Source organism: Gobio gobio (assembly GCF_949357685.1).
Source record: "Gobio gobio genome assembly, chromosome: 24".
NCBI classification, from domain to species: Eukaryota; Metazoa; Chordata; class Actinopteri; order Cypriniformes; family Gobionidae; genus Gobio; species Gobio gobio.
In genome coordinates this window covers 40,099,056-40,125,251 of record NC_137120.1, presented here as the reverse complement: position 1 = coordinate 40,125,251, position 26,196 = coordinate 40,099,056, and the positions used below count along the sequence as shown (strand labels likewise).

Below are 26,196 nucleotides of genomic sequence, written 5' to 3'. Positions count from 1 at the left end.
GGTCCTCCATCATGTGGATGTGACTTTGACACGTCCCACCTACCTAAGCATTGTTGAGCCCATGTCCAGCCTTTCATGGAAACGGTATTCCCTGTGGCTGTGGCTCTTTCAGCAGATAATGCGCCGACACAAAGCACAAATGCTTCAGGAATGCTTTGAGGAGCACAACAAGAGTTTGAGTCCAAATTCCCCAGATCTCAATCCAATCGAGCATTGGAAGTCCGATCCATGGAGGACCCGCCTCGCAACTCTTCGTGCCAGATGCACACCTTCAGGGGTCCATGGCAGCAACACTTAGGTCATAATGTTATGCCTGATTGGTGTATATAAAACATACATTACATAACTATTAGAATTACGATCTTCATACCGTCTTCTATAGTTATAATACTATATTTTTGTCAGTGAAACAGTACAAACGTTCTTTCCGGTTACCTTTGGTTTGTAAAGTACAGAAACAATCAATGCGTTTCCTGTTATGATGTTCATTACTCCTGAAAACCATACACATTTTCTAACAAAGTGCCTCAAAAGTCGATTTTCCGCAATTTCGCGACATTTCATAGAATTTACGTAAACCAACAAGGCACATTTTACACATTACAGTGGTTTTTCAGACAAAATCGATCAAAAAAAACCTATAAATATGAATTTTTTTCAATTGAAACATCCAAAAAACTGTGATTACACCGAAGCTAGTTTAAAAAGAAATGTTCTTTTGTGTAAACTTAAGCTATTTAGAAATTTTACCGTTTTTTCCCAACAATAACATCAGAAAAGTCACAAGTTTACAAACACTCTTTCCTGTTAAGATGTTTGTACACAAGCTACTCCTAAAAATCGATCAAACTAAACTATAAATATCCATTTTTTTCAATTGAAACATCCATAAAAACGTGATTACACCAAAGCTAGTTTAAAAAGAAATGTTTTTATCTGTACTCACATGAAAAAAACTATATTATATTATAGTAAAATTACTGTAGTAAATACTATAGTGTTTTTGAACCGTACTATAGTAAATATACTACAGTAAATTAACAAAGTGTAGTAAATACTATAATATACTACAATATACTACAATTTACTGTAGTGTCTTTACTGTAGTATGGTTCAAAAACACTATAGTATTTACTAGAGTAATTTTACTGTAATTTTACTATAATATACTATAGTATTTTTTCAGGTGGGTAAACTTAAGCTATTTAGACATTTTACCGTTTTTTTCCCAACAATAACATCAGAAAAGAGTCACAAGTTTACAAACACTCTTTCCTGTTAAGATGTTTGTACACAAGCTCCTCCTAAAAATCGATCAAACTAAACTATAAATATACATTTTTTTCAATTGAAACATCCAAAAAAACGTGATTACACCGAAGCTAGTTTAAAAAGAAATGTTTTTATCTGTACTCACATGAAAAAAAAACCTATATTATATTATAGTAAAATTACTGTAGTAAATACTAGTGTTTTTGAACCGTACTATAGTAAATATACTACAGTAAATTAACAAAGTGTAGTAAATACTATAATATACTACAATTTACTGTAGTATCTTTACTATAGCATGGTTCAAAAACACTATAGTATTTACTTGTGTAATTTTACTGTAATTTTACTATAATATACTATAGTATTTTTTCATGTGGGTAAACTTAAGCTATTTAGACATATTACAGTTTTTTTCTCAACAATAACATCAGAAAAGTCACAAGTTTACAAACACACTTTCCTGTTAAGATGTTTGTACACAAGCTACTCCTAAAAATCGATCAATATAAACGATAAATATCAATTTTTTTCAAATGAAACATCCAAAAAAACATGATTACACCAAAGCTAGTTTAAAAAGAAATGTTTTTATCTGTACTCACATGAAAAAAAACTATATTATATTATAGTAAAATGACTCTAGTAAATACTATAGTGTTTTTGAACCGTACTATAGTAAATATACTACAGTAAATTAACAAAGTGTAGTAAATACTATAATATACTACAATATACTACAATTTACTGTAGTGTCTTTACTGTAGTATGGTTCAAAAACACTATAGTATTTACTAGAGTCATTTTACTGTAATTTTACTATAATATACTATAGTATTTTTTCAGGTGGGTAAACTTAAGCTATTTAGTCATTTTACCGTTTTTTTCCCAACAATAACATCAGAAAAGAGTCACAAGTTTACAAACACTCTTTCCTGTTAAGATGTTTGTACACAAGCTCCTCCTAAAAATCGATCAAACTAAACTATAAATATACATTTTTTTCAATTGAAACATCCAAAAAACTGTGATTACACCGAAGCTAGTTTAAAAAGAAATGTTCTTTTGTGTAAAATTAAGCTATTTAGAAATTTTACAGTTTTTTCCCAACAATAACATCAGAAAAGTCACAAGTTTACAAACACTTTCCTGTTAAGATGTTTGTACACAAGCTACTCCTAAAAATCGATCAAAATAAACGATAAATATGAATTTTTTTCAAATGAAACATCCAAAAAAACGTGATTACACCAAAGCTAGTTTAAAAAGAAATTTTTTTATCTGTACTCACATGAAAAAACTATATTATATTATAGTAAAATTACTCTAGTAAATACTAGTGTTTTTGAACCGTACTATAGTAAATATACTACAGTAAATTAACAAAGTGTAGTAAATACTATAATATATACAATATACTCTAGTGTCTTTACTATAGTATGGTTCAAAAACACTATAGTATTTACTACAGTAATTTTACTGTAATTTTACTATAATATACTATAGTATTTTTTCATGTGGGTAAACTTAAGCTATTTAGACATTTTACCGTTTTTTTCCCAACAATAACATCAGAAAAATATGACACCGACAATAGCTTAAAAACAAACGGCCTTTTATGTCACGATGTTCGAACACACGCTTCTCCTAAAAACCACAAATATCTGCTAATCTTTAGATTGAGACGTCCCTCAAAAGCACGATTATCGTATCGAGAACAGGTCTGTGTAGACGAAAAGAAATACCTCCTTGAAGTGTGATGAAACATAAACCGTAGTTTAATTCTCAGCCTCAGCATCTTTGAACAATCGCTGCTCTCGAATGAACGTCTGAGTGTGTTTTCACAAACATGTGCATGGCAAGCTACACAGCTACTTCCTGTGTTTGGGTGTCGTTCTGAGAACATCTGACCACACGCCGACAAACACACACTGACACGTAACCCCGCGGGGATTGAAATGGGTGGGATGTAACACACCCAAACACACATACACATCGGCACATACTATCAAACAGACGTGGCGGTATCAAATATTCTTGTTGCGATAACTACAGAAGCTTTTATCACGGGATATGATAAGGCACAACGGGGCTAAAGTCACACGTTAAGAATATTCATTACTCCCATAGTGTATGATTGCAGAAAAGACATGTTTGTATTGAACAGTGATGGAGCAACAGATCATAAAAGTGGTTTATTTTGTTTAAAAATCATATAAATGTATGAGGTGGCAAGGTGGGCTGCAAAAAATGCTCTTTTTTTCTTGTTTCCAGACCAAATATCTACAAATTCTTAAATCAAGATACATTTACTAGATAAGTAAAATGACAGAAGATATTTTTTCTTGTTTTCTTGAAAATAAAACCAAAATTAAGCAAGTTTTTGATCTTAAAAATGATCTGCCAAATGGAGGTGAGAAAAATGATCAAGATTTCAATCAGAAACAAGAATATTATTTCCACCTCCTTTGGGAGATAATTTTGCTTGTTTTAAGCAAAAACTCGCTTAATTTTTTATTTTATTTTCAGGAAAACAAGAAAAAATATCTTCTGTCATTTTACTTATCTAGTAAATGTATCTTGATTTAGGACTTTTTAGATATTAAGACTAGAAACAAGACAAAGGTACTAAGTAAGAAGAGCATTTTTTGCTGGTTTTGCTGAAATCACGTGACTTTGGCGATTCAAACCACTGAATCGACTCACTGATTCATAACGCTCCAAACCGCTGAATCGACTCACTGATTCATAACGCTCCAAACCGCTGAATCGACTCACTGATTCATAACGCTCCAAACCGCTGAATCGACTCACTGATTCATAACGCTCCAAACCGCTGAATCGACTAACTGATTCATAACGCTCCAAACCGCTGAATCGACTCACTGATTCATAACGCTCCAAACCGCTGAATCGACTCACTGATTCATAATGCTCCAAACCGCTGAGTCGACTCACTGATTCATAACGCTCCAAACTGCTGAATCGACTCACTGATTCATAACGCTCCAAACGACTGAGTCGACTCACTGATTCATAACGCTCCAAACCGCTGAGTCGACTAACTGATTCATAACGCTCCAAACCGCTGAATCGACTCATTGATTCATAACGCTCCGAACCGCTGAATCGACTCACTGATTCATAACGCTCCAAACCGCTGAATCGACTCACTGATTCATAACGCTCCAAACCGCTGAATCGACTAACTGATTCATAACGCTCCAAACCGCTGAGTCGACTAACTGATTCATAACGCTCCAAACCGCTGAATTGACTCACTGATTCATAACGCTCCGAACCGCTGAGTTGACTCACTGATTCATAACGCTTCGAACCGTTGAGTCGACTCACTGATTCATAACTCTCCGAACCGCTGAGTCGACTCACTGATTCATAACGCTTCGAAGCTTCATGATGCCGTGTTTTGAAATCATCATCACTATATAAGTCGTTATTTAGGGTTTTTTTGCGCACAAAAACTATTCTCGCCTCTTCATAAAGTTATTGTAGAGCCGCTGTAGTGAGATGGACTTTGTAACGACGTCTTTAGTGCCTTTTAAGGGTCTTGAGAGTGTAAAGTTGAGCCAATGGAGGCCTTTCAGAGCCATCAGATTTACACTAAAATATCTTCATTTGTGTCTGAAGATGAACGGAGGTCTGACGGGTGTCCAACCACATGAGGGTCAGTCATTAATGACAGAATTTACATTTTTGGGTGAACTAACCCTTTAAGTCTACAACATTTTAAAATACATTAAATATTAGATCAAATGAGCACAGAATCAATGTAATGCGATCTCATCAAAGATTGGCCAAATTTCCACATGCATCTTGCAAAGCGGATGTTTTGGAAAGTGCTACGGCTAGTTTTTGTGCCATCTAGTGGTTTAGAGGAAAATTTAATCAAAGGTGACTTTTACCCCGGTGCGCCTTTAGCCCCGTTGTACCCTAATATCAGGATATTGAAATCAGTTGCGAAATACTACCCACATACAGTCGTCTTTTGGTAGCCTGGATGCCAGCCGAACTTAGCCCCGCCCACAACATTTGAGCTCGGGAAGTTGGATCTGGACTTGATCCGTAGAGGAGTAATTATGCCTGAACAGAAACTGTTCGGACCAATGATATTGTCAAGACGGGCTTTAGACGATGATGGACAGATGATCAACAGTAACGTCATCAAAGGCGCTTGGGTTGAATTTGCTCTTATCCTAAACGGAGAACTTGTTCGTATATGCGTTCACCTTTACAATTTCTCTCAGAAATGATGATGGTGTTGGTAAGTAAACTCTGTGTATCCTTAAATTCTTTTTTATAACACCGGCAAAGATCGTTTACACTCATCTTTTTCTTCTAGCGTTACTTATTCCAGCGTGCGTGCAGTCAGGGTTGCCAAGTTTTTACAACAAAATCCGCCCAATTGCTACTCAAAACTAGCCAAAAACAAGCCCAATAGCTTTCCGGGGGGTTTCTCCGGAAAAAAATGGCATTTGGGGGTAAAATAAGTGTTATTTTGGCAGGGCTTCCAGCTAAAATTCGCATTCCTGGGTCTGTATATCCCATAATTGGGGTCACTTCAACCTGCGGACATGGCAACACAGTGCAGTTGAGTTCTGTTGACATTTGAATAAATATTTAGATATGACCAAACACTAGATTTCTTTAAATGTGACATTTTCAAACATGCCAATATTTTTAATAATACTTATATAAGCACACTCAAGTGAATATTACTGAACTCAAGCACATATAACTTAACCCAAGAAACGTTTAAAATAGTGCTAAGGCAAACTTATGTTTCCTTAAATGTACAGTAGGATATATACATATGAATTGAGACTGAATACATCGATATTTGCGCCAATCAAATCCAGGCGGAAATGGTTCCAGTGTAATTTAGTGTAAAATATAATACTTTGAGTAAAACAAATGCCAAAGTGATGCATATCTCCAGAAAGTAGAGACTCTAAGCTTTCATATGAGGTCAGAGCTCCTCCACAGACGTTTAACATTTAAAGTATAAACTTGATGATATCATTCCGGACCCTTATCATGCTCATTGGAGTTTAATAGGTTAATATCATAATTTTAAATATAATGGTTTCATTATAAATAAATATGGAGATTATCTCTAAGGAGGACACCCAACTTAATATCTGAATCTAACCATCATGTCAACAAATTGGAAAAGTCAGTCCACTATTTATTATCATACCTTTACATATTCTTACGTTATTGAAAAACTGTTGCTTTAATTACCTCAAACAAATCATTAAAGGGTTAGATCGCACAAAAATCGCACAAAAATTTAAATTAGCCTCAAGCCATCCTAAGAGCATAAGACCTAATAAAAACGAATTCAAAATTAATAAAAACGATAATAGGATCTTAGAACAAACAAACACAATGGTTGCGTATTACTACCTCATAACTTTTCACTTTTCAAACTCGACTTACATAACGCATATTATTTGCACAGTTCGCCCCCCCTCATTGGTTATTAAAAAACGTGTTACCGTGCAAAAACTCGGTTCTTGATGCCTCTTTCCTTTCCGTACTGTACAGACTGCGCCTCTGTCCTCCCACTGCAAAAAAGAAGAACGTTGTGTCAAGACAGAATAATTTACGGCAATATGAAATACATAAAACGTATATTTTTCAGCTTTTCGATTAAATTCAGTATGACATTTGCCATTTCAAAACGTTATACAAGGGGTAAATTTAGTAGACTCACTTTATATTAGGTGGCCTTAACTACTATGTACTTACATCAAAAAATAGGTACAATGTACTGTCAAATTGTATTGCAAAACACCTTTGCTGATATTGAGGTGGGATACGGGTAGAGTTGGGGACAGGTGTGGTGGTTTGGGTAAGTTTAAGGGTAGGGTTAGGGACAGGTGTGGTGGTTTGGGTAAGTTTAAGGGTAGGGTTAGGGACAGGTGTGGTGGTTTGGGTAAGTTTAAGGGTAGGGTTAGGGACAGGTGTGGTGGTATGGGTAAGTTTAAGGGTAGGGTTTGGGACAGGTGTGGTGGTATGGGTAAGTTTAAGGGTAGGGTTAGGGACAGGTGTGGTGGTTTGGGTAAGTTTAAGGGTAGGGTTAGGGACAGGTGTGGTGGTATGGGTAAGTTTAAGGGTAGGGTTTGGGACAGGTGTGGTGGTATGGGTAAGTTTAAGGGTAGGGTTTGGGACAGGTGTGGTGGTTTGGGTAAGTTTAAGGGTAGGGTTAGGGACAGGTGTGGTGGTTTGGGTAAGTTTAAGGGTAGGGTTAGGGACAGGTGTGGTGGTTTGGGTAAGTTTAAGGGTAGGGTTAGGGACAGGTGTGGTGGTATGGGTAAGTTTAAGGGTAGGGTTTGGGACAGGTGTGGTGGTATGGGTAAGTTTAAGGGTAGGGTTTGGGACAGGTGTGGTGGTTTGGGTAAGTTTAAGGGTAAAGTTAATGACAGGTGTGGTGGTTTGGGTAAGTTTAAGGGTAGGGTTAGGGACAGGTGTGGTGGTATGGGTAAGTTTAAGGGTAGGGTTAGGGTTAGGGACAGGTGTGGTGGTTTGGGTAAGTTTAAGGGTAGGGTTAGGGACAGGTGTGGTGGTGTGGGTAAGTTTAAGGGTAGGGTTAGGGACAGGTGTGGTGGTATGGGTAAGTTTAAGGGTAGGGTTAGGGACAGGTGTGGTGGTTTGGGTAAGTTTAAGGGTAGGGTTAGGGACAGGTGTGGTGGTGTGGTAGTGTGGGTAAGTTTAAGGGTAGGGTTAGGGACAGGTGTGGTGGTTTGGGTAAGTTTACGGGTAGGGTTAGGGACAGGTGTGTTGGTATGGGTAAGTTTAAGGGTAGGGTTAGGGACAGGTGTGGTGGTTTGGGTAAGTTTAAGGGTAAAGTTAGGGACAGGTTTGGTGGTATGGCTCAGTTTAAGGGTAGGGTTAGGGACAGGTGTGGTGGTTTGGGTCAGTTTAAGGGTAAAGTTAGGGACAGGTGTGGTGGTATGGGTAACTTAAAGGGTAAAGTTAGGGACAGGTGTGGTGGTTTGGGTAAGTTTAAGGGTAAAGTTAGGGACAGGTGTGGTGGTATGAGTAAGTTTAAGGGTAGGGTTAGGGACAGGTGTGGTGGTTTGGGTAAGTTTAAGGGTAGGGTTAGGGACAGGTGTGGTGGTTTGGGTAAGTTTAAGGGTAGGGTTAGGGACAGGTGTGGTGGTATGAGTAAGTTTAAGGGTAGGGTTAGGGACAGGTGTGGTGGTTTGGGTAAGTTTAAGGGTAGGGTTAGGGACAGGTGTGGTGGTATGAGTAAGTTTAAGGGTAAAGTTAGGGACAGGTGTGGTGGTATGGGTAAGTTTAAGGGTAGGGTTAGGGACAGGTGTGGTGGTATGAGTAAGTTTAAGGGTAGGGTTAGGGACAGGTGTGGTGGTATGAGTAAGTTTAAGGGTAGGGTTAGGGACAGGTGTGGTGGTTTGGGTAAGTTTAAGGGTAGGGTTAGGGACAGGTGTGGTGGTATGAGTAAGTTTAAGGGTAAAGTTAGGGACAGGTGTGGTGGTATGGGTAAGTTTAAGGGTAGGGTTAGGGACAGGTGTGGTGGTATGGGTAAGTTTAAGGGTAAAGTTAGGGACAGGTGTGGTGGTTTGGGTAAGTTTAAGGGTAGGGTTAGGGACAGGTGTGGTGGTTTGGGTAAGTTTTAGGGTAGGGTTAGGGACAGGTGTGGTGGTTTGGGTAAGTTTAAGGGTAGGGTTAGGGACAGGTGTGGTGGTATGGGTAAGTTTAAGGGTAGGGTTAGGGACAGGTGTGGTGGTGTGGGTAAGTTTAAGGGTAGGGTTAGGGACAGGTGTGGTGGTATGGGTAAGTTTAAGGGTAGGGTTAGGGACAGGTGTGGTGGTATGGGTAAGTTTAAGGGTAGGGTTAGGGACAGGTGTGGTGGTATGGGTAAGTTTAAGGGTAGGGTTAGGGACAGGTGTGGTGGTATGGTTAAGTTTAAGGGTAGGGTTAGGGACAGGTGTGGTGGTTTGGGTAAGTTTACGGGTAGGGTTAGGGACAGGTGTGGTGGTGTGGGTAAGTTTAAGGGTAGGGTTAGGGACAGGTGTGGTGGTTTGGGTAAGTTTAAGGGTAAAGTTAGGGACAGGTGTGGTGGTATGGGTCAGTTTAAGGGTAGGGTTAGGGACAGGTGTGGTGGTTTGGGTCAGTTTAAGGGTAAAGTTAGGGACAGGTGTGGTGGTATGGGTAACTTAAAGGGTAAAGTTAGGGACAGGTGTGGTGGTTTGGGTAAGTTTAAGGGTAAAGTTAGGGACAGGTGTGGTGGTATGAGTAAGTTTAAGGGTAGGGTTAGGGACAGGTGTGGTGGTATGAGTAAGTTTAAGGGTAGGGTTAGGGACAGGTGTGGTGGTATGGGTAAGTTTAAGGGTAGGGTTAGGGACAGGTGTGGTGGTTTGGGTAAGTTTAAGGGTAGGGTTAGGGACAGGTGTGGTGGTTTGGGTAAGTTTAAGGGTAAAGTTAGGGACAGGTGTGGTGGTATGGGTCAGTTTAAGGGTAGGGTTAGGGACAGGTGTGGTGGTATGGGTCAGTTTAAGGGTAGGGTTAGGGACAGGTGTGGTGGTTTGGGTAAGTTTAAGGGTAGGGTTAGGTGTAAGGGAAGTGTCAACTGTGTAATTACAAATGTAACTACAGAAATTAATTACAGATGCAATTACACGAAGGTATTTTTTAAATGTAAGTACAATGTAAAAACATGTATGTACACAATAAGTGCATTGTATCAAATGAAATGTTAAAATGTTAGTACATAGTAGTTTAGGCCACCTAATATAAAGTGGGTCCGAAACTCCTATATCCACTATATCCGAATCAACAAACTGTTCTAGTAACGTTCTCACCAGTAGCGGAACTTGGACCCGAGGGTGAAGTATTGCAGGAAGAGGTTCCTCTCAGGAGGCACGGGCCGCTCCAGTCTGAAGAACGTGTGATGCTCCACGCAGGCCTTCCATAAGTTCTTACAAGCTCTGTAGCTCATCATGTTAAAACCCAATAAAGACTCTCTGTTCTCAGTCTACGACACATAGAAAGAAAAACGACACAAGACGAGAAAGCAAACGATCCATTTTAGTATGTTAGTACCAATACCAATAAAGCTTCGCTAATGTTCACGACTACAGACAGTGCTGGGTACTAACTGATCATACACTCACCTAAAGGATTATTAGGAACACCTGTTCAATTTCTCATTAATGCAATTATCTAATCAACCAATCACATGGCAGTTGCTTCAATGCATTTAGGGGTGTGGTCCTGGTCAAGACAATCTCCTGAACTCCACACTGAATGTCGGAATGGGAAAGAAAGGGGATTTAAGCAATTTTGAGCGTGGCATGGCTGTTGGTGCCAGACAAGTATTTTACAATCTGCTCAGTTACTGGGATTTTCACGCACAACCATTTCTAGGGTTTACAAAGAATGGTGTGAAAAGGGAAAAACATCCAGTATGCGGCAGTCCTGTGGGAGAAAATGCCTTGTTGATGCTCGAGGTCAGAGGAGAATGGGCGACTGATTCAAGCTGATAGAAGAGCAACTTTGACTGAAATAACCACTCGTTACAACCGAGGTTTGCAGCAAAGCATTTGTGAAGCCACAACACACACAACCTTGAGGCGGATGGGCTACAACAGCAGAAGACCCCACCGGGTACCACTCATCTCCACTACAAATAGGAAAAAGAGGCGACAATTTGCACGAGCTCACCAAAATTGGACAGTTGAAGACTGAAGGTCTGATGAGTCTGGATTAGGGTTAGGGTTAGGGTTAGGGTTAGGGTTAGGGACATTCAGATGGTAGAGTCAGAATTTGGCGTAAACAGAATGAGAACATGGATCCATCATGCCTTGTTTCCACTGTGCAGGCTGGTGGTGGTGGTGTAATGGTGTGGGGGATGTTTTCTTGGCACACTTTAGGCCCCTTAGTGCCAATTGGGCATCGTTTAAATGCCACGGCCTTCCTGAGCATTGTTTCTGACCATGTCCATCCCTTTATGAGCACCATGTCCCCATCCTCTGATGGCTACTTCCAGCAGGATAATGCACGGTCACAAAGCTCCAATCATTTCAAATTGGTTTCTGGAACATGACAATGAGTTCACTGAACTAAAATGGCCGCCACAGTCACCAGATCTCAACCCAATAGAGCATATTTGGGATGTGGTGGAACGGGAGCTTCGTGCCCTGGATGTGCATCCCACAAATCTCCATCAACTGCAAGATGCTCTCCTAGCAATATGGGCCAACATTTCTAAAGAATGCTTTCAGCACCTTGTTGAATGAATGCCACGTAGAATTAAGGCAGTTCTGAAGGCGAAAGGGTCAAACACAGTATTAGTATGTGTTCCTAATAATCCTTTAGGTGAGTGTATGTGAACTGCATTACATGATCAGATTCAAAAAATTAAGTAATCAGACCTTTTAAAGACCTTTATGAATTCAATTTAAAGGAACACGCCGACTTTTTGGGTCTTTAGCTTATTCACCGTATCCCCCAGAGTTAGATAAGTCCATACACCCCAAGCACAAAGACTGGAGGTAAATGGCTCCAGCTAGCCTAGCCTAGCACAAAGACTAGAGGTAAACAGCTCCAGCTAGCCTAGCTTAGCACAAAGACTGGAGGTAAACAGCTCCTGCTAGCCCACTGCTCAATAAGTGACAAAATAACGCCAACATTTTCCTATTTACATGTTGTGATTAAGGGTGTGAACCTACATTGGTCTCACGGTTCGATTGGGATTATCATGCCATTGATTCGGTTCGGTTCGATATCACGATGCACTGCATCCTCATGTATATAATTTTGTCAGTCAGTTATATGAACTGAACCTTTAATTTGACCTGCTCAAAGAAAACACGCTTCTTGAATGTATCAAACAAAACTCAAGTCAGAAGACAACAGGAGTGTTTAAAACAAATACACAATATACTAAAAGCCACTTGAGGAGGTGGTCTGGGCCGCATTACAGTGAAAGCTAAAGTGTAAATGCATCTGGTTGTTGAAACATTTTACTCCCAGTCCTCCCAACAACGCTAAACAATAAATGAGTGAGAGCATTATGGGCTAGCCTATATGACATGTTATCGCAAGATATGACAGCACTACTATCTCTTCATCAAGCCAGCGCACAAACTACCGCAAATAAAACCGAAAGCAAGTCACAGGTGCTCAACATACAGTCATGTTCATTAAAAGTAAAGAAACCGAATGACATCTTACCAGTGCTGTTGCCACGCTCTCTCCTATTGCGGTCACTCGCGTCTCGCCTCCCTCTGCCATTGTATGCTACCGTGACAAAGCATGTGCGTGACAAATGACGTCAGAAAAGAATCAGTACATTATAATCGGTTATGGTCTATCACTGAACCGATACCGAATCGCCCTCGTCTGCATTGCGATGCATCGAAGAAACGATTAATTTCCATGTTGTGATGTGTGTAGTTCCATCGTGTACTAAGACCGACGGAAAATGAGAAGTTGTGATTTTCTAGGCCGATATGGCAGGAACTATACTCTCATTCCTGCGTAATAATCAAGAGCTGTGAGCCGCCCCATGAGTGCAGCGGCGCAATGATATTACACAGCGCCTGAAAATACGCTAACTTCCGTCAACATAACCAACGTGACAACCTGCTTACACAGAGAGCGCTGGGACTATTTTCAGGCGCTGCATAATATCATGAGCGAGATGCTAACGGTCTAATCAGATTCAATTATCTATGTTAAGCTATGCTAAAAGTGTTACCGCCAGACCCGGAGATCGGCTGAATGGATTCGAAAACTGTCAACTGTTTAACTCTAGGGGAGTCGGAAAATGAGCCTATTTTCAAAAATAGTGGCATGTTCCTTTAAGACCTTAAAGCAGATATGAGGGAGAAACACCCACAAACACCTATCCGTGGTCGCTCCCAAGAATAAGGTGCTTACATGATTTTGCTTATATATGTTTGGGAAACCCTGACATAATGTAATGTGTAATGCAATTCATGTTGTTGATGCAAAGAATGGAGTAAATTTTGTCTTTTTATATCAATATTGTACAAGATTATCCTATTCAAATCAATGTGATAAACGAAACAGTTCAAAAGTAGTCTAAAAGTAATCTAAAAGTAGTCTAAAAGTAATCTAAAAAAGTAGTCTGAAAGTAATATAAAAGTAATATAAAAGTAGTCTAAAAGTAATCTAAAAGTAGTCTAAAAAAGTAGTCTGAAAGTAATCTAATGCTGCGTTCACACCTAACGTGAATAAAGCATCTGGAGCGAGTGATTTCAATGTTAAGTCAATGGAAAAGCGCGTTGACGCACGTCTGGGGGTCCTGCAGCGCGATAGAAACGATTCCGCCTCATTCGCGCGTGCAGTTCGCGCAAATGATGCGAATCGACCGTCTTGCGCGAGTGATTTTATTTGGTGCTTTTTGTGCATTCACGCATTTGAAGCGAATTCGCGTCTGACACATGAGTTGAAAAATCTGAACTTTGCCGTCTGTTCGCGCCGCATTAACCAATCAGGAGCCTGCTCGCTGCTGTCACGTGGTGAAGTGACGTGATGAGAAACCCTGCATAATTTAAAAATACTACTATTGTGTCACAAAATGTAGTTTTAAGACTTTTTCAGGTGAGAATGAGTTGTTTAAAGTTCAAATCTGTGGTTTATTTATAAAGAGAGCGGCTATTTGAACATTTAATGTTGTGTTTTTGGAGTTGTGAGCTCCAGTGGATCAGCGGCGCTCAGCGCTCATTAACCCCGGCGAGAGCAGCCTTTCCTCTGCCAGTCCTTCTGACGTCTGCCGCTGACTCTGATGTCCTGTAGTGGTTAAACATCAGATATAATTTATCTTGTGTGGATCTAACGGGTGATCTTTGCTCTCATGAATCTATAATTTGATGTCTGGCGAATCGTTTTGACTGAGGGCAAAGGGAAGTTTCATAACTTTATTTTTTAGGATATTTAAATATACATGTGAAGTTAATGTAGGAGTTGCTTGGACCACATTTGTGTGGCTATTAATGTTTAATATATATTTTTAATGAAAATGAAAAGAGGCAGAGGTGTTTTATGACATATTTCTCCTGGAGCGCCTTGAACGCGCGTCTATTTTGCTTCAAACACTCAATTTATATGCGCGTCCAATTCACTGTAGACGCACGAATGGATTCAAAATGTTCAAGCGTCCATTCTGACGCTCTATTCGCGTTTGGTGTGAACACAGCATCAAAGTAATCTAAAAGTAGTCTGAAAGTAATCTAAAAGTAGTCTGAAAGTAATCTAAAAGTAGTCTGAAAGTAATCTAAAAGTAGTCTGAAAGTAGTCTAAAAGTAGTCTAAAAGTAGTCTGAAAGTAATCTAAAATTAGTCTGAAAGTAATCTAAAAGTAATCTAAAAGTAGTCTGAAAGTAATCTAAAAGTAGTCTGAAAGTAGTCTGAAAGTAATCTAAAAGTAGTCTGAAAGTAGTCTAAAAGTAGTCTGAAAGTAGTCTGAAAGTAGTCTAAAAGTAGTCTGAAAGTAGTCTAAAAGTAGTCTAAAAGTAGTCTGAAAGTAGTCTGAAAGTAGTCTGAAAGTAGTCTGAACGTAATCTAAAAGTAGTCTGAAAGTAATCTAAAAGTAGTCTGAAAGTAGTCTAAAAGTAGTCTGAAAGTAGTCTGAAAGTAGTCTGAAAGTAGTCTGAAAGTAGTCTGAACGTAATCTAAAAGTAGTCTGAAAGTAGTCTGAAAGTAATCTAAAAGTAGTCTGAAAGTAGTCTAAAAGTAGTCTGAACGTAATCTAAAAGTAGTCTGAAAGTAATCTAAAAGTAGTCTGAAAGTAGTCTGAAAGTAGTCTGAACGTAATCTAAAAGTAGTCTGAAAGTAGTCTAAAAGTAGTCTGAAAGTAGTCTAAAAGTAGTCTGAAAGTAGTCTAAAAGTAGTCTAAAAGTAGTCTGAAAGTAATCTAAAATTTGTCTGAAAGTAATCTAAAAGTAATCTAAAAGTAGTCTGAAAGTAATCTAAAAGTAGTCTGAAAGTAGTCTGAAAGTAATCTGAAAGTAGTCTAAAAGTAGTCTGAAAGTACTCTGAAAGTAATCTAAAAGTAGTCTGAAAGTAGTCTAAAAGTAGTCTGAAAGTAGTCTGAAAGTAATCTAAAAGTAGTCTGAAAGTAGTCTGAAAGTAGTCTGAAAGTAGTCTGAAAGTAGTCTGAACGTAATCTAAAAGTAGTCTGAAAGTAATCTAAAAGTAGTCTAAAAGTAGTCTAAAAGTAGTCTGAAAGTAGTCTGAAAGTAATCTAAAAGTAGTCTGAAAGTAGTCTGAAAGTAGTCTGAAAGTAGTCTGAAAGTAGTCTGAACGTAATCTAAAAGTAGTCTGAAAGTAATCTAAAAGTAGTCTGAAAGTAGTCTAAAAGTAGTCTGAAAATAGTCTGAAAGTAGTCTGAAAGTAGTCTAAACGTAATCTAAAAGTAGTCTGAAAGTAATCTAAAAGTAGTCTGAAAGTAGTCTAAAAGTAGTCTGAAAGTAGTCTGAAAGTAGTCTGAAAGTAGTCTGAAAGTAGTCTGAAAGTAGTCTGAACGTAATCTAAAAGTAGTCTGAAAGTAATCTAAAAGTAGTCTGAAAGTAGTCTGAAAGTAGTCTGAAAGTAGTATGAAAGTAGTCTGAAAGTAGTCTGAAAGTAGTCTGAACGTAATCTAAAAGTAGTCTGAAAGTAATCTAAAAGTAGTCTGAAAGTAGTCTAAAAGTAGTCTGAAAGTAGTCTAAAAGTAGTCTAAAAGTAGTCTGAAAGTAGTCTGAAAGTAGTCTGAAAGTAGTCTGAAAGTAGTCTGAACGTAATCTAAAAGTAGTCTGAAAGTAATCTAAAAGTAGTCTGAAAGTAGTCTGAAAGTAGTCTGAAAGTAGTATGAAAGTAGTCTGAAAGTAGTCTGAAAGTAGTCTGAACGTAATCTAAAAGTAGTCTGAAAGTAATCTAAAAGTAGTCTGAAAGTAGTCTAAAAGTAGTCTGAAAGTAGTCTAAAAGTAGTCTGAAAGTAGTCTAAAAGTAGTCTGAAAGTAGTCTAAAAGTAGTCTGAAAGTAGTCTAAAAGTAGTCTGAAAGTAGTCTAAAAGTAGTCTGAAAGTAGTCTAAAAGTAGTCTGATTACCTGAAATGTGTAATGTAACTGACTGTTGCTAACTATAATTTTCATCATGTAATTTGTAATCAGTAACCGATTACAATTAGCAAGTAATCTACCTACTAGCACTAACTACAGCAAAAGTTCATTAAAATCGTTAAACTGAAACAATGACATGTAGTTCTGTAGCATTTTCAATTTAATTTCAATCAAGTAATAATTCATGTAGAAAAAAAGTCTAAAGAAATACATACCAGTTCTTTTCTTAGTTGTATAAAAAACTGTTTAGATTTAAAAGATATTTTTACAATTTTCAACCTGAAACACAAGAGAAAGAGGGAAGATGAGATGATTTCAAACGTGTTTATTTAATGAAATTCCCACGTACAGCTGAAACCACACTTACCATGGAAAGTGGTTGACTCGTACCCTGTCTTTATAGACGGAGATGCCGGCAGACATAACTCCAACGTAAATCTCTGCGTTACAGTGGTCCTGAAATCAGGAAGAGCAGGAAACCATAAGGATGCAGTTTCCACGGCAACATCAAAACCATTTTGTTTTAAAGAGTGCTTAGACTTTTGCTTTGCTTAAGAAGGGATCCTCAATATACTGGCGACCATTTTGCTATCAGCCAAGGATGACAGATGGATAGAATGATTCAAACGAACAACAGAGCAAATGAATGACAGAACAATATATTAGTGAAAATGTTGCCAACCCAAAAATTAATTGACTGAAATTGTGATGCTGAACCGTGAATAACTTTGCTAAAAATATGCACAATATTAATTTTTTTCCCTTAAAAGGGTCACTCAACCCCTGGTCAGAGCCTAACTCCACCCACTGCACCTGAGACCCGCGGTGACGGATTGATTGACAGCTGTCAGACTCGCAAGGATGGAGTGACGCCAGTAGCTTTGCAACAGAGGACTTTTCTGCCCCATCCTTCACCTGAAGTGGAGGATGAATTGTCCAATTGTGATGGAATGGAAATGTTGATGGAATTGTGAACAACGTCCAATAGGAAAATTCAACTGCAGTCGCCACTGTTCACCTTAAGAGGGCAGCACTGAGACGGTTTTACACCATATATTGTAGAATTAAAACACTTTATACCCAAATGTCAAAACATTTACTTGAATTAATGAACGGCTCTAATAAAGCCCCAGTCTTGCAGATCATTAACTAAAAAAAGTTGTTTTAGGGTTTAGTTATGCTTTAACGTATTGTCTTAAAGGGATAGTTCACCCAAAAATGAACTCATTTACTCATTCTCAAGTTGTTCCAAACCTGTATGAGTTTCTTTCTTCTGCTGAACACAAAGGAAGATATTTGGAAGAATGTTTGTAACCAAGCAGATCTCACCCTCATTGACTACCATAGGATCCCCCCCTATATATTTATATATATATATTTTTTTTTTTTTCTTGTTTATATTTCAACAACAAATTAGAGTAAAGAAAATGTATATAAACTTTCCTATGTGCAATTTAAATGTTTATATACAAGTTTTACTAGTGCTGATTAAATAAAATTTTGATGAATTAATTGATTATTAAATAAACTTTATTTTCATTTTCGGTTTCTGGCTAAATTAAAACTTTGATTTAGGTTTTGTTTTAGTAAAATAAATAAATATAAATAAATAAATAAATAAATGAATAAATGAATAAATGAATAAATGAATAAAAATTAATAAATAAAATAAAAATCAATAAAATAAAAATATAAAAAAATCAATAAAATACAAATCAATAGAATCAATAAAAATAAAATAAAATAAAATCAATAAAAATCAATAAATAAAAATATAAATAAATTAAATAAAATAAGAAATAAAATAAGAAATAAATAAAAATATAAAAATCAATAAATAAAATAAAATATAAATAAAATAAATAAAAATAAAATAAAAAACTAAAATAAATCAAATAAATAAAAATATAAAAATAAATAAATAATGTAAAAATTTACAAAAAAATAAATACATAAAATAAATATAGCATAATACAATATAAAATATATAATATAATATAAAATATACAATATAATTAATATAATATAATTAATATAATATAATATAATATAATATATGGTGCATTAGTACAATATATAGAATGACCTAATAAACAATAGAACAACTAATAAAACAAACTGATGGCAGAATGAATGACAGCCAAACAAATTATAACTGCATATATTCAAATGAATAGGCAAAATTGAAAAACACAAAAAACAAATAACTAGGGCTGTCAAAAGATTAATCGCATCCAAAATAAAAGTTTGTGTATACATAATATATGTGTGTGTACTCTGTTAATTATTATTTATATATAAATACACACACAAGCATGTATATATTTAAGAAATATTATTTTTATATATAAAACATTTATATTTATATATATTATAGATTATATAAATGTATATACATGCAAATATTTCTTAAATATATACATGAATGTGTGTGTATTTATATATAAATAATAATTAACAGAGTACACACACATATATTATGTAAACACAAACTTTTATTTTGGATGCGATTAATCTTTTGACAGCCCTACAAAGAACTAAACAAAACAAATAAAACAAAACAAAACAAAGAAATAAAAGCACTCTAAACAAGGGTGCATCCCGAGTTTAAAGTGGCACCCGGGATCATTCCACCCTCTAGTGTTTGTTTGCAGTACATATGAAACAAGAGGGGCAGCTGTTGGGGTAAGATGGGCCGCTCACTCACCCGAGCATAGTGCAATTCCACGCCGTACAGCTCCAGCGTCCGCGCAGCATTCAAGTAGTTAAACTCGGACTGAGCTGGTGTGAGTCCACTGCGAGAGAGAAGAGAGACTCAATCTCAGAGATCCACAAACAATGAACCGCCTTGTTCCGCAAATCTGCCTCTGTGTGTGTGTGTGTGTGTGTGTGTGTGTGTGTGTGTGTGTGTGTGTGTGTGTGTGTGTGTGTGTGTGTGTGTGTGTGTGTGTGTGTGTTCAGCTGTGACCCTTTGTTCCTCCGTCTCCACTGACACTCAGTTAAAGGGTTAGTTCACCCAAAAATTTAAATTCTGTCATTAATTCCTCACCCTCATGTCGTTCGACACCCGTCAGACCTCCGTTCATCTTCAGACACAAATGAAGATATTTTAGTTGAAACCTGATGCTGAGAAAGGCTTCAGATAGGCCTCCATTGGCATTCAGTACATTCACACTCACAAGACCCATAAAAGGCACTAAAAACGTCGTTACAAAGTCCATCTCACCACAGTGACTCTACAATAATTGTACGATGCGCCGACAATAGTTTTTGTGCGCAAAAAAAATCTAAATAACACCTTTATCCAGCTTGTTCTTGTCTTCCGTGTGTGTCTCCACGACGCATGCGCGAGAATATGACGCAGATCCGGCGTTCGGACACATGACCCAGAAGAGATTTGTTTACAAGCAGAGGAAGACGCGCGTGTCTAAGCTGTTGGATTCTACATTGATCGTGCTTTAGGTCTCGGCATAATTCTCAAAATGGGGTTAAAGTGTGCATTTCATGGATTCCCGAACGGCGGATCTACGTCATATTCTCGCGCATGCGTCGTGGAGACACACACGGAAGACAAGAACAAGTTGGATAAAGGTGTTATTTTGATTTTTTTTTGCGCGCAAAAACTATTGTCATCGCATCGTACAATTATTGTAGAGTCACTGTGGTGAGATGGACTTTGTAATGATGTTTTAAGTGCCTTTTATGGGTCTTGTGAGTGTAAATGTACTGAATGCCAATGGAGGCCTATCTGAAGCCTTTCTCAGCATCAGCTTTACACTAAAATATCTTCATTTGTGTCTGAAGATGAACGGAGGTCTGACGGGTGTCGAACGACATGAGGGTGAGGAATTAATGACAGAATTTTCATTTTTGGGTGAACTAACCCTTTAAATAGAGGAATCAGTAACACACTGGAGGATGTCTTACTTGTGCTCTTGGTGAAGTTTGGCCACCTCTTTCTCGAAGTCCTGCGGAGGGTTGGGAATGAAGCTGTACTCTGAGAGGTATCCCGGTAAATGCTCGGAGTGACTGTAGTCCCCCAGCTCAGCTGAAACACAAAACAGGCCAAGAAACCATGTGTCAATGTGTGTCAATGTGAGGCTCGATGTGTCTTTCAGCCTCTCAAAGAGCCAGGCTTCCGGTTTCCTCATTGAAGCTTCTGGAAACTGTTCCACACTGTTTACTTTTATTCACAAGCAACAACAAAGATTGGCTGATACTCATGGGTTGATCAGTTTATCAAAGATATTTGTGGGCAATAACCTAATAAATTAACGATAATTAATAATATAATTAATAAAACAAAAATTTTCTTGAAAAAAAAGTTATACATTTGCAAGTACATATATATCAACATTATAGAAGCAATTAACAATTTTGTACAATTTTCTATATTATTATTTGATAAATTCAACTTTTTTTTACATTTTTCTCAACATAATAATTTGATAAATTGAACTTTTTTAAAACAATTTTCTCAATTTTTTTTTTTACAATTTTCTCAATATAATAATTTGAAGAATTTAACTTTTTTAAAACAATTTTCTCAACATAATAATTTGAAGAAATTAACTTTTTTAAAACAACTTTCTCCATTTTTTTTAAACAATTTTCTTAATATAATAATTTGAAGAATTGAACTTTTTTAAAACAATTTTCTCAATATTAAAATTTGAAGAATTGAACTTTTTTTTAAACATTTTTTTTTTACAATTTTCTCAATATTAAAATTAGAAGAATTGAACTTTTTTTAAACAATTTTCTCAATATAATAATTTGAGGAATTGAACTTTTTTAAACAATTTTCTCAACATAATAATTTGAAGAATTTAACTTTTTATAAACAATTTTCTCAACATTTTTTTTTTTACAATTTTCTCAATATAATAATTTGAGGAATTGAACTTTTTTAAACAATTTTCTCAACATAATAATTTGAGGAATTGAACTTTTTTTTACAATTTTCTCCAATTTTTCTTTTTTTTTTTTTTTTTTTTTTTACAATTTTCTCAATATAATAATTTGAAGATTTGAACTTTTTTAAAACAATTTTCTCAACATAATAATTTGAGGAATTGAACTTTTTTTAAACAATTTTCTCAACTTTTTTTTTTTTTTTTTTTACAATTTTCTCAATAGTATCATTTGAAGAATTGAACTTTTTTTAAACAATTTTCTCAACATTCTTTTTTACAATTTTCTCAATATTATCATTTGAAGAATTAAACTTTTTTTAAGCAATTTTCTCAACATAATAATTTGAAGAATTTAACTTTTTATAAACAATTTTCTCGACATTCTTTACAATTTTCTCAACATAATTTGAAGAATTGAACATTTTTAAACAGTTTTCTCAACATTTTTTACAATTTTCTCAATATAATAATTTGAAGAATTTAACTTTTTTTAAACAATTTTCTCCAATTTTTTTTTTATTCTTTATTTTTTTTTACAATTTTCTAAACACTAAAACTAAAGTTTCAAGTACATTAATTTCAAATTTGAAGATATTAACGTTAAGTCAGCACTAAGAAAAATAGGACAAATGGGTACCACCTTACAATCAGGTTTCATGAGTGAATATTAGTTAATGTATTAACTAACATGAAATAACCATGAGCTGTACATTTCTTACAGTATTTATTAATCTTTGTTAAAGTTAGTTCATAAAAATCCAGCTGTTCATGGTTTATTCATGTTAGTTCACAGTTTATCAACTAATGTGAACAAGAATTTAATAAAGTATTAGTAAATGTTGAAATCAACATTAACAAAGATAAATAAATGCTTTATATTAGTATATATATTCTCTAATAGTTCATTATAAGTTCACGTTAACTAATTAACCTTATTGTAAAGTGTTACCGACAAATCTAAAAGTAAAATATCACAAATATACAATATTGTAAATACAAAAGAAAAAATATATAATGTGATTTCCATACGATAAAAGAATCAAATGTGAAGCTACTAGTAAACACAGTGTAACATGACCGGCTACTACAACAGATTGTTAATCATGTAATAAAACGGCACTAGCCACATTTTTCAGCTTTATTACTGGAAATGGGTCAGACAAGAGACAGGAAAGAGGCAAAAGGCAGATCATGAACTATTTGGCTAACCATGCAGCCTTTGTGCATCCTGTGCGGACGTTTATATCACCAGCCAAACAAAACCACAGGCCAGAGTCTGCATCAGTTCCTCAAAATTTGCTTCATTAAAATTGACATTTAAATAGCAAGTAACATACTGACACAAAGATACAAAATACACCTCATTGCCTTTTTTTATTAGCCAAAATGTCAGAAAGCAATGATTTTAAAATGAGGTAGATATTGGCTCTGAAAACCCCATAGGACATTGTGCATAAATAATCTGTAATTCTTACCCTGAACGGCATATGAAGCCAGAAGGACTGCAGTGTTTTGTGGGCAAGGAAGCCTAGCAAAGAAACAATTGAAAATGATTATTACGAGCTTGACTTTGAGAAGGAAAATGGTGAATTTTACATGTAGAACTTGTGTGCTTGCCTGCCACTCAGAATATCCTGCTTCAGTTGCAAAAAGTACAAATACCTAAACAAAATCAATACAAAATCACTGTTAAATACGTAACAAGCTTCCAAAGAGAGTAAAATGTGAGATTTTTACTGTATACAAGGGGTGTAAGGGTACACAAATCTACAGCAGTTTTACAAAATGGCTTTTTATTCAACAGTGGTTTACTGAACAAAATGTGTCTGTCCTGAAATGAATTCAATCATAACTAAAAGTTTCTAAAAGATAATGCTGTAAACTATAGGGAGCCCTTACTCACACATTACTACAATATTAAAAGGACAGAGCCCAAACTATTAGCATAAATTCAGATTTTAGATATAATAATTAACACAAATAACTCATTGTATGCAAACATGTAAACTTCATATAAGGCAATTTTTGCATTAACTTCTAAATCTAATTGCGTTTTTACTCCAATACGTTGTTGAAATATAATCATTTATACACAGTGACTGTCCTTTTTATGATTTATTTAAACACATTAAATAATCCAGACATCACTAACAGGTTCAGTAGAATATAATGAATATATATGCTAATATAGTGCATATTAGGGCTGGGTATTGACACAAATTTCACAATTCGATTCGATTTCGGTTCACAAGCTTGCAATTCAATTCGATTTAATATCGATTATTTTGGATACATCAGGTACAGCACATGAAAAAATACAGAAATTTTCTCAAGGAAAACAAATCTCTCAACTAAAACTGTAAACTATGGGAGTCCGTTGTAGCCTACTATAATATAGAAGGTAAAAATTAACTAATTTGTAGACAAACACTTAAATTACACTGAATGATGTTTAAAAAAACAAATTACATAATCATATTCCTCTTATTCGAGCCAGGCATTACGTAACGTACGTTGAAAAGGTCACGCCGAACGTGGGCGGAAGTACCGCCACATTGTTTAAAAAGCTAACGTTCGAAAAACTAATACAAACGCTTTTTTTGCCAAGCGCAAAGAAGAAGACAAGACATGCCAAAATGGCTGGCAGTGTCAGATCAACTGCAACAATGAGCAATTAAAGACCTATTAAGGGGATTTTAGGGAAAATATAAAATAAATACAGTCGATAATAATGATTTAATGATTTATCACTTTCAACCAATAGGTGGCACAGTTACGAAATTGATGTGGTGTGGTCAGAATAAGGGAACAATGACACATGCAAAGATTGGTGTCAATATATCAAAGCAGAGTGTCAATATAGTGTCAATATGTCATTGCAGAGATATAGCCTCAAGAGGCCTTTTCATTATAAGTATGGACCACATGCGGTGCTGTTTTGAAACCTTTTAAGTAGCTTAAAGGCATGATGCTGATGGCAAATACCAAGTTTCGTAATTATACACCAATTAATTTGTAAAGTATAGCATTTTATATCATAATACTGCATTGTAGACAATGGGAATTTCATGTTTTGTTCAATTATAGCGCCACCAAGAGGCACAATCCCACCATTTTTTGTATGTGTCCTCAGAGTGAGCTCATACAATTTTGGTGAAAATATCCCATTTTGTTTTAAAGTTATAGATATTTATATGAAAAAACACATGAAAAATGACTGACACCTGACTTTGATTGGATTTTACTCCCCCTTACTATCAATATTTTGACATATGGGTATTAGTATTTACCTATCGACCTTTGTTTCTGAACTTCTGGTGCTGGTTTCGTCTCGATTGGACTAGCGGTTTCGAAGATATCAGCGAATGTTTTTAAAGCGCTAAATTACAACGCTGCACAAACCATACGCCGAAACCTGGCAAGTTTGGTATCGTTGGACTCGGCAAGGATTCAGGAGACAAAAAACGTAACTCCCATGAAAATACGTCAATCACACCCAAAGTTATAAGCATTTAAAAATTATCCACTAGGTGGCGCTGTTTCGAAACTTCTCAGGCTTGTTAATGGCATCGTGCTGATGACACATACCGAGTTTCGTAACAATCTGTTCATGCGTTCCTAAAATACAGTATTTTAGCACATAATTTAAAATGGCCGACAGCCAAAATGGCCGATAAGATCAAATTTGTTATCAGTCGACTCGGCATGCCGTCCTGAATCTAACGAGACCATTTTTATGTTACAAAAGTGATAAGCAAAAACAGCCATTTTTCGTATCTCCGGACCAGTAGGCATGGTTGCCTCAGGTCATGCTTGTGATGACATGTACCAAGTTTGGTTTGAATACGATGAAGCGTTGCGGAGATAAAGCCTTATGTGTAGTTTCGCAACCGCTACATCAAATTTGTTTGCGCGTTTATCGAAAACGATTTGACGAATCAACATGATTTGATAGTTTGATGGTCTGAAGATGATCTGGTAAAATTTTCGTGCAAATCGGATGAACCGTCCAGGACGAGTTCGCAAAAGTAGGTTTTTCGGAAAATTGAAAATGGCGGGAAAATTTTCATGACGGAAAATGACGTCATAGGGTGATATCGAATCGTCTTGAGCCAAGGAATCAGAGGAAAAATTTTTTTTGTTCCCTTATGGTTCAAAGGTTATTAGCATAAACATGAGTCAAACTTTGGACAGGTGGTGGCGCTAGAGGAATTGCATTAGAGACTCCAAATTTGCTATGGTGACATTTGGGACTATCCTCTGTGTGCCAGGCTTCATAACTTTCCCGCAAACGGTTCTATGGGCTGCCAAAGACTCAAGAGCGGAAGAAGAAGAAGAAACGGAAGAAGAATAATAATAATAATAGGAACGCTAACGGTTTCAATAGGTGCCTTCGCACCTTCAATGCTTGGCCCCTAATAATATGTCATTCAACATATCAAATTGAACGATCCTCCTTCTCTACACTTTTAAACAATGTTCGGTGTGATCTTTTCAATGTACGTTATGTACATTTTGGATGGCATTGGGGTGAGTAAATCTTCATTTTGAGGTGAACTAATCCTTTAAAGAGCGTCAAAACGGCATTTATCGTTTGAATTTCGTGATTAAATGGACTGAATACTTAATATATTCGTGTGGGAATACGTGTACCGTTAAACCCCTACTATATACACAGATTTAATTGATATGATTAACGTTTTATTTCACTTGTCATATGCGCAGGAGTTATTAGTTAGTAAAAAAGCAAAACTGTACCGTGTGTACTCTTCCTGTAATTTACCAGGGTCACTCACGAAGAACTTCACCCTGAACCTCAGATAATGTGGGGACGGCCCTGAAAATCAAACAATAATTACACTCAGAACATTTTACTCTGATATTTCAGACAAA

The 26,196-nt window shown here is 36.3% G+C and overlaps 1 protein-coding gene across 1 annotated transcript in view; it reads right to left on the bottom strand.

Annotated features, from left to right (window-relative positions):
• Positions 1-26,196, bottom strand: part of ptpn4b (protein tyrosine phosphatase non-receptor type 4b) — an 81,079-nt gene that overhangs the window by 31,911 nt on the left and 22,972 nt on the right. Inside the window, exons 5-13 of the mRNA XM_079807574.1 lie at positions 26,062-26,140; positions 22,921-22,965; positions 22,779-22,831; positions 20,315-20,435; positions 19,095-19,182; positions 16,755-16,843; positions 16,603-16,666; positions 10,122-10,294; positions 6,792-6,860 (exon numbers count right to left, since the gene is read on the bottom strand). Of these exons, the coding sequence (XP_079663700.1) occupies positions 6,792-6,860; positions 10,122-10,294; positions 16,603-16,666; positions 16,755-16,843; positions 19,095-19,182; positions 20,315-20,435; positions 22,779-22,831; positions 22,921-22,965; positions 26,062-26,140 (781 nt within the window). The remainder of the gene's footprint in view (positions 1-6,791; positions 6,861-10,121; positions 10,295-16,602; positions 16,667-16,754; positions 16,844-19,094; positions 19,183-20,314; positions 20,436-22,778; positions 22,832-22,920; positions 22,966-26,061; positions 26,141-26,196) is intronic.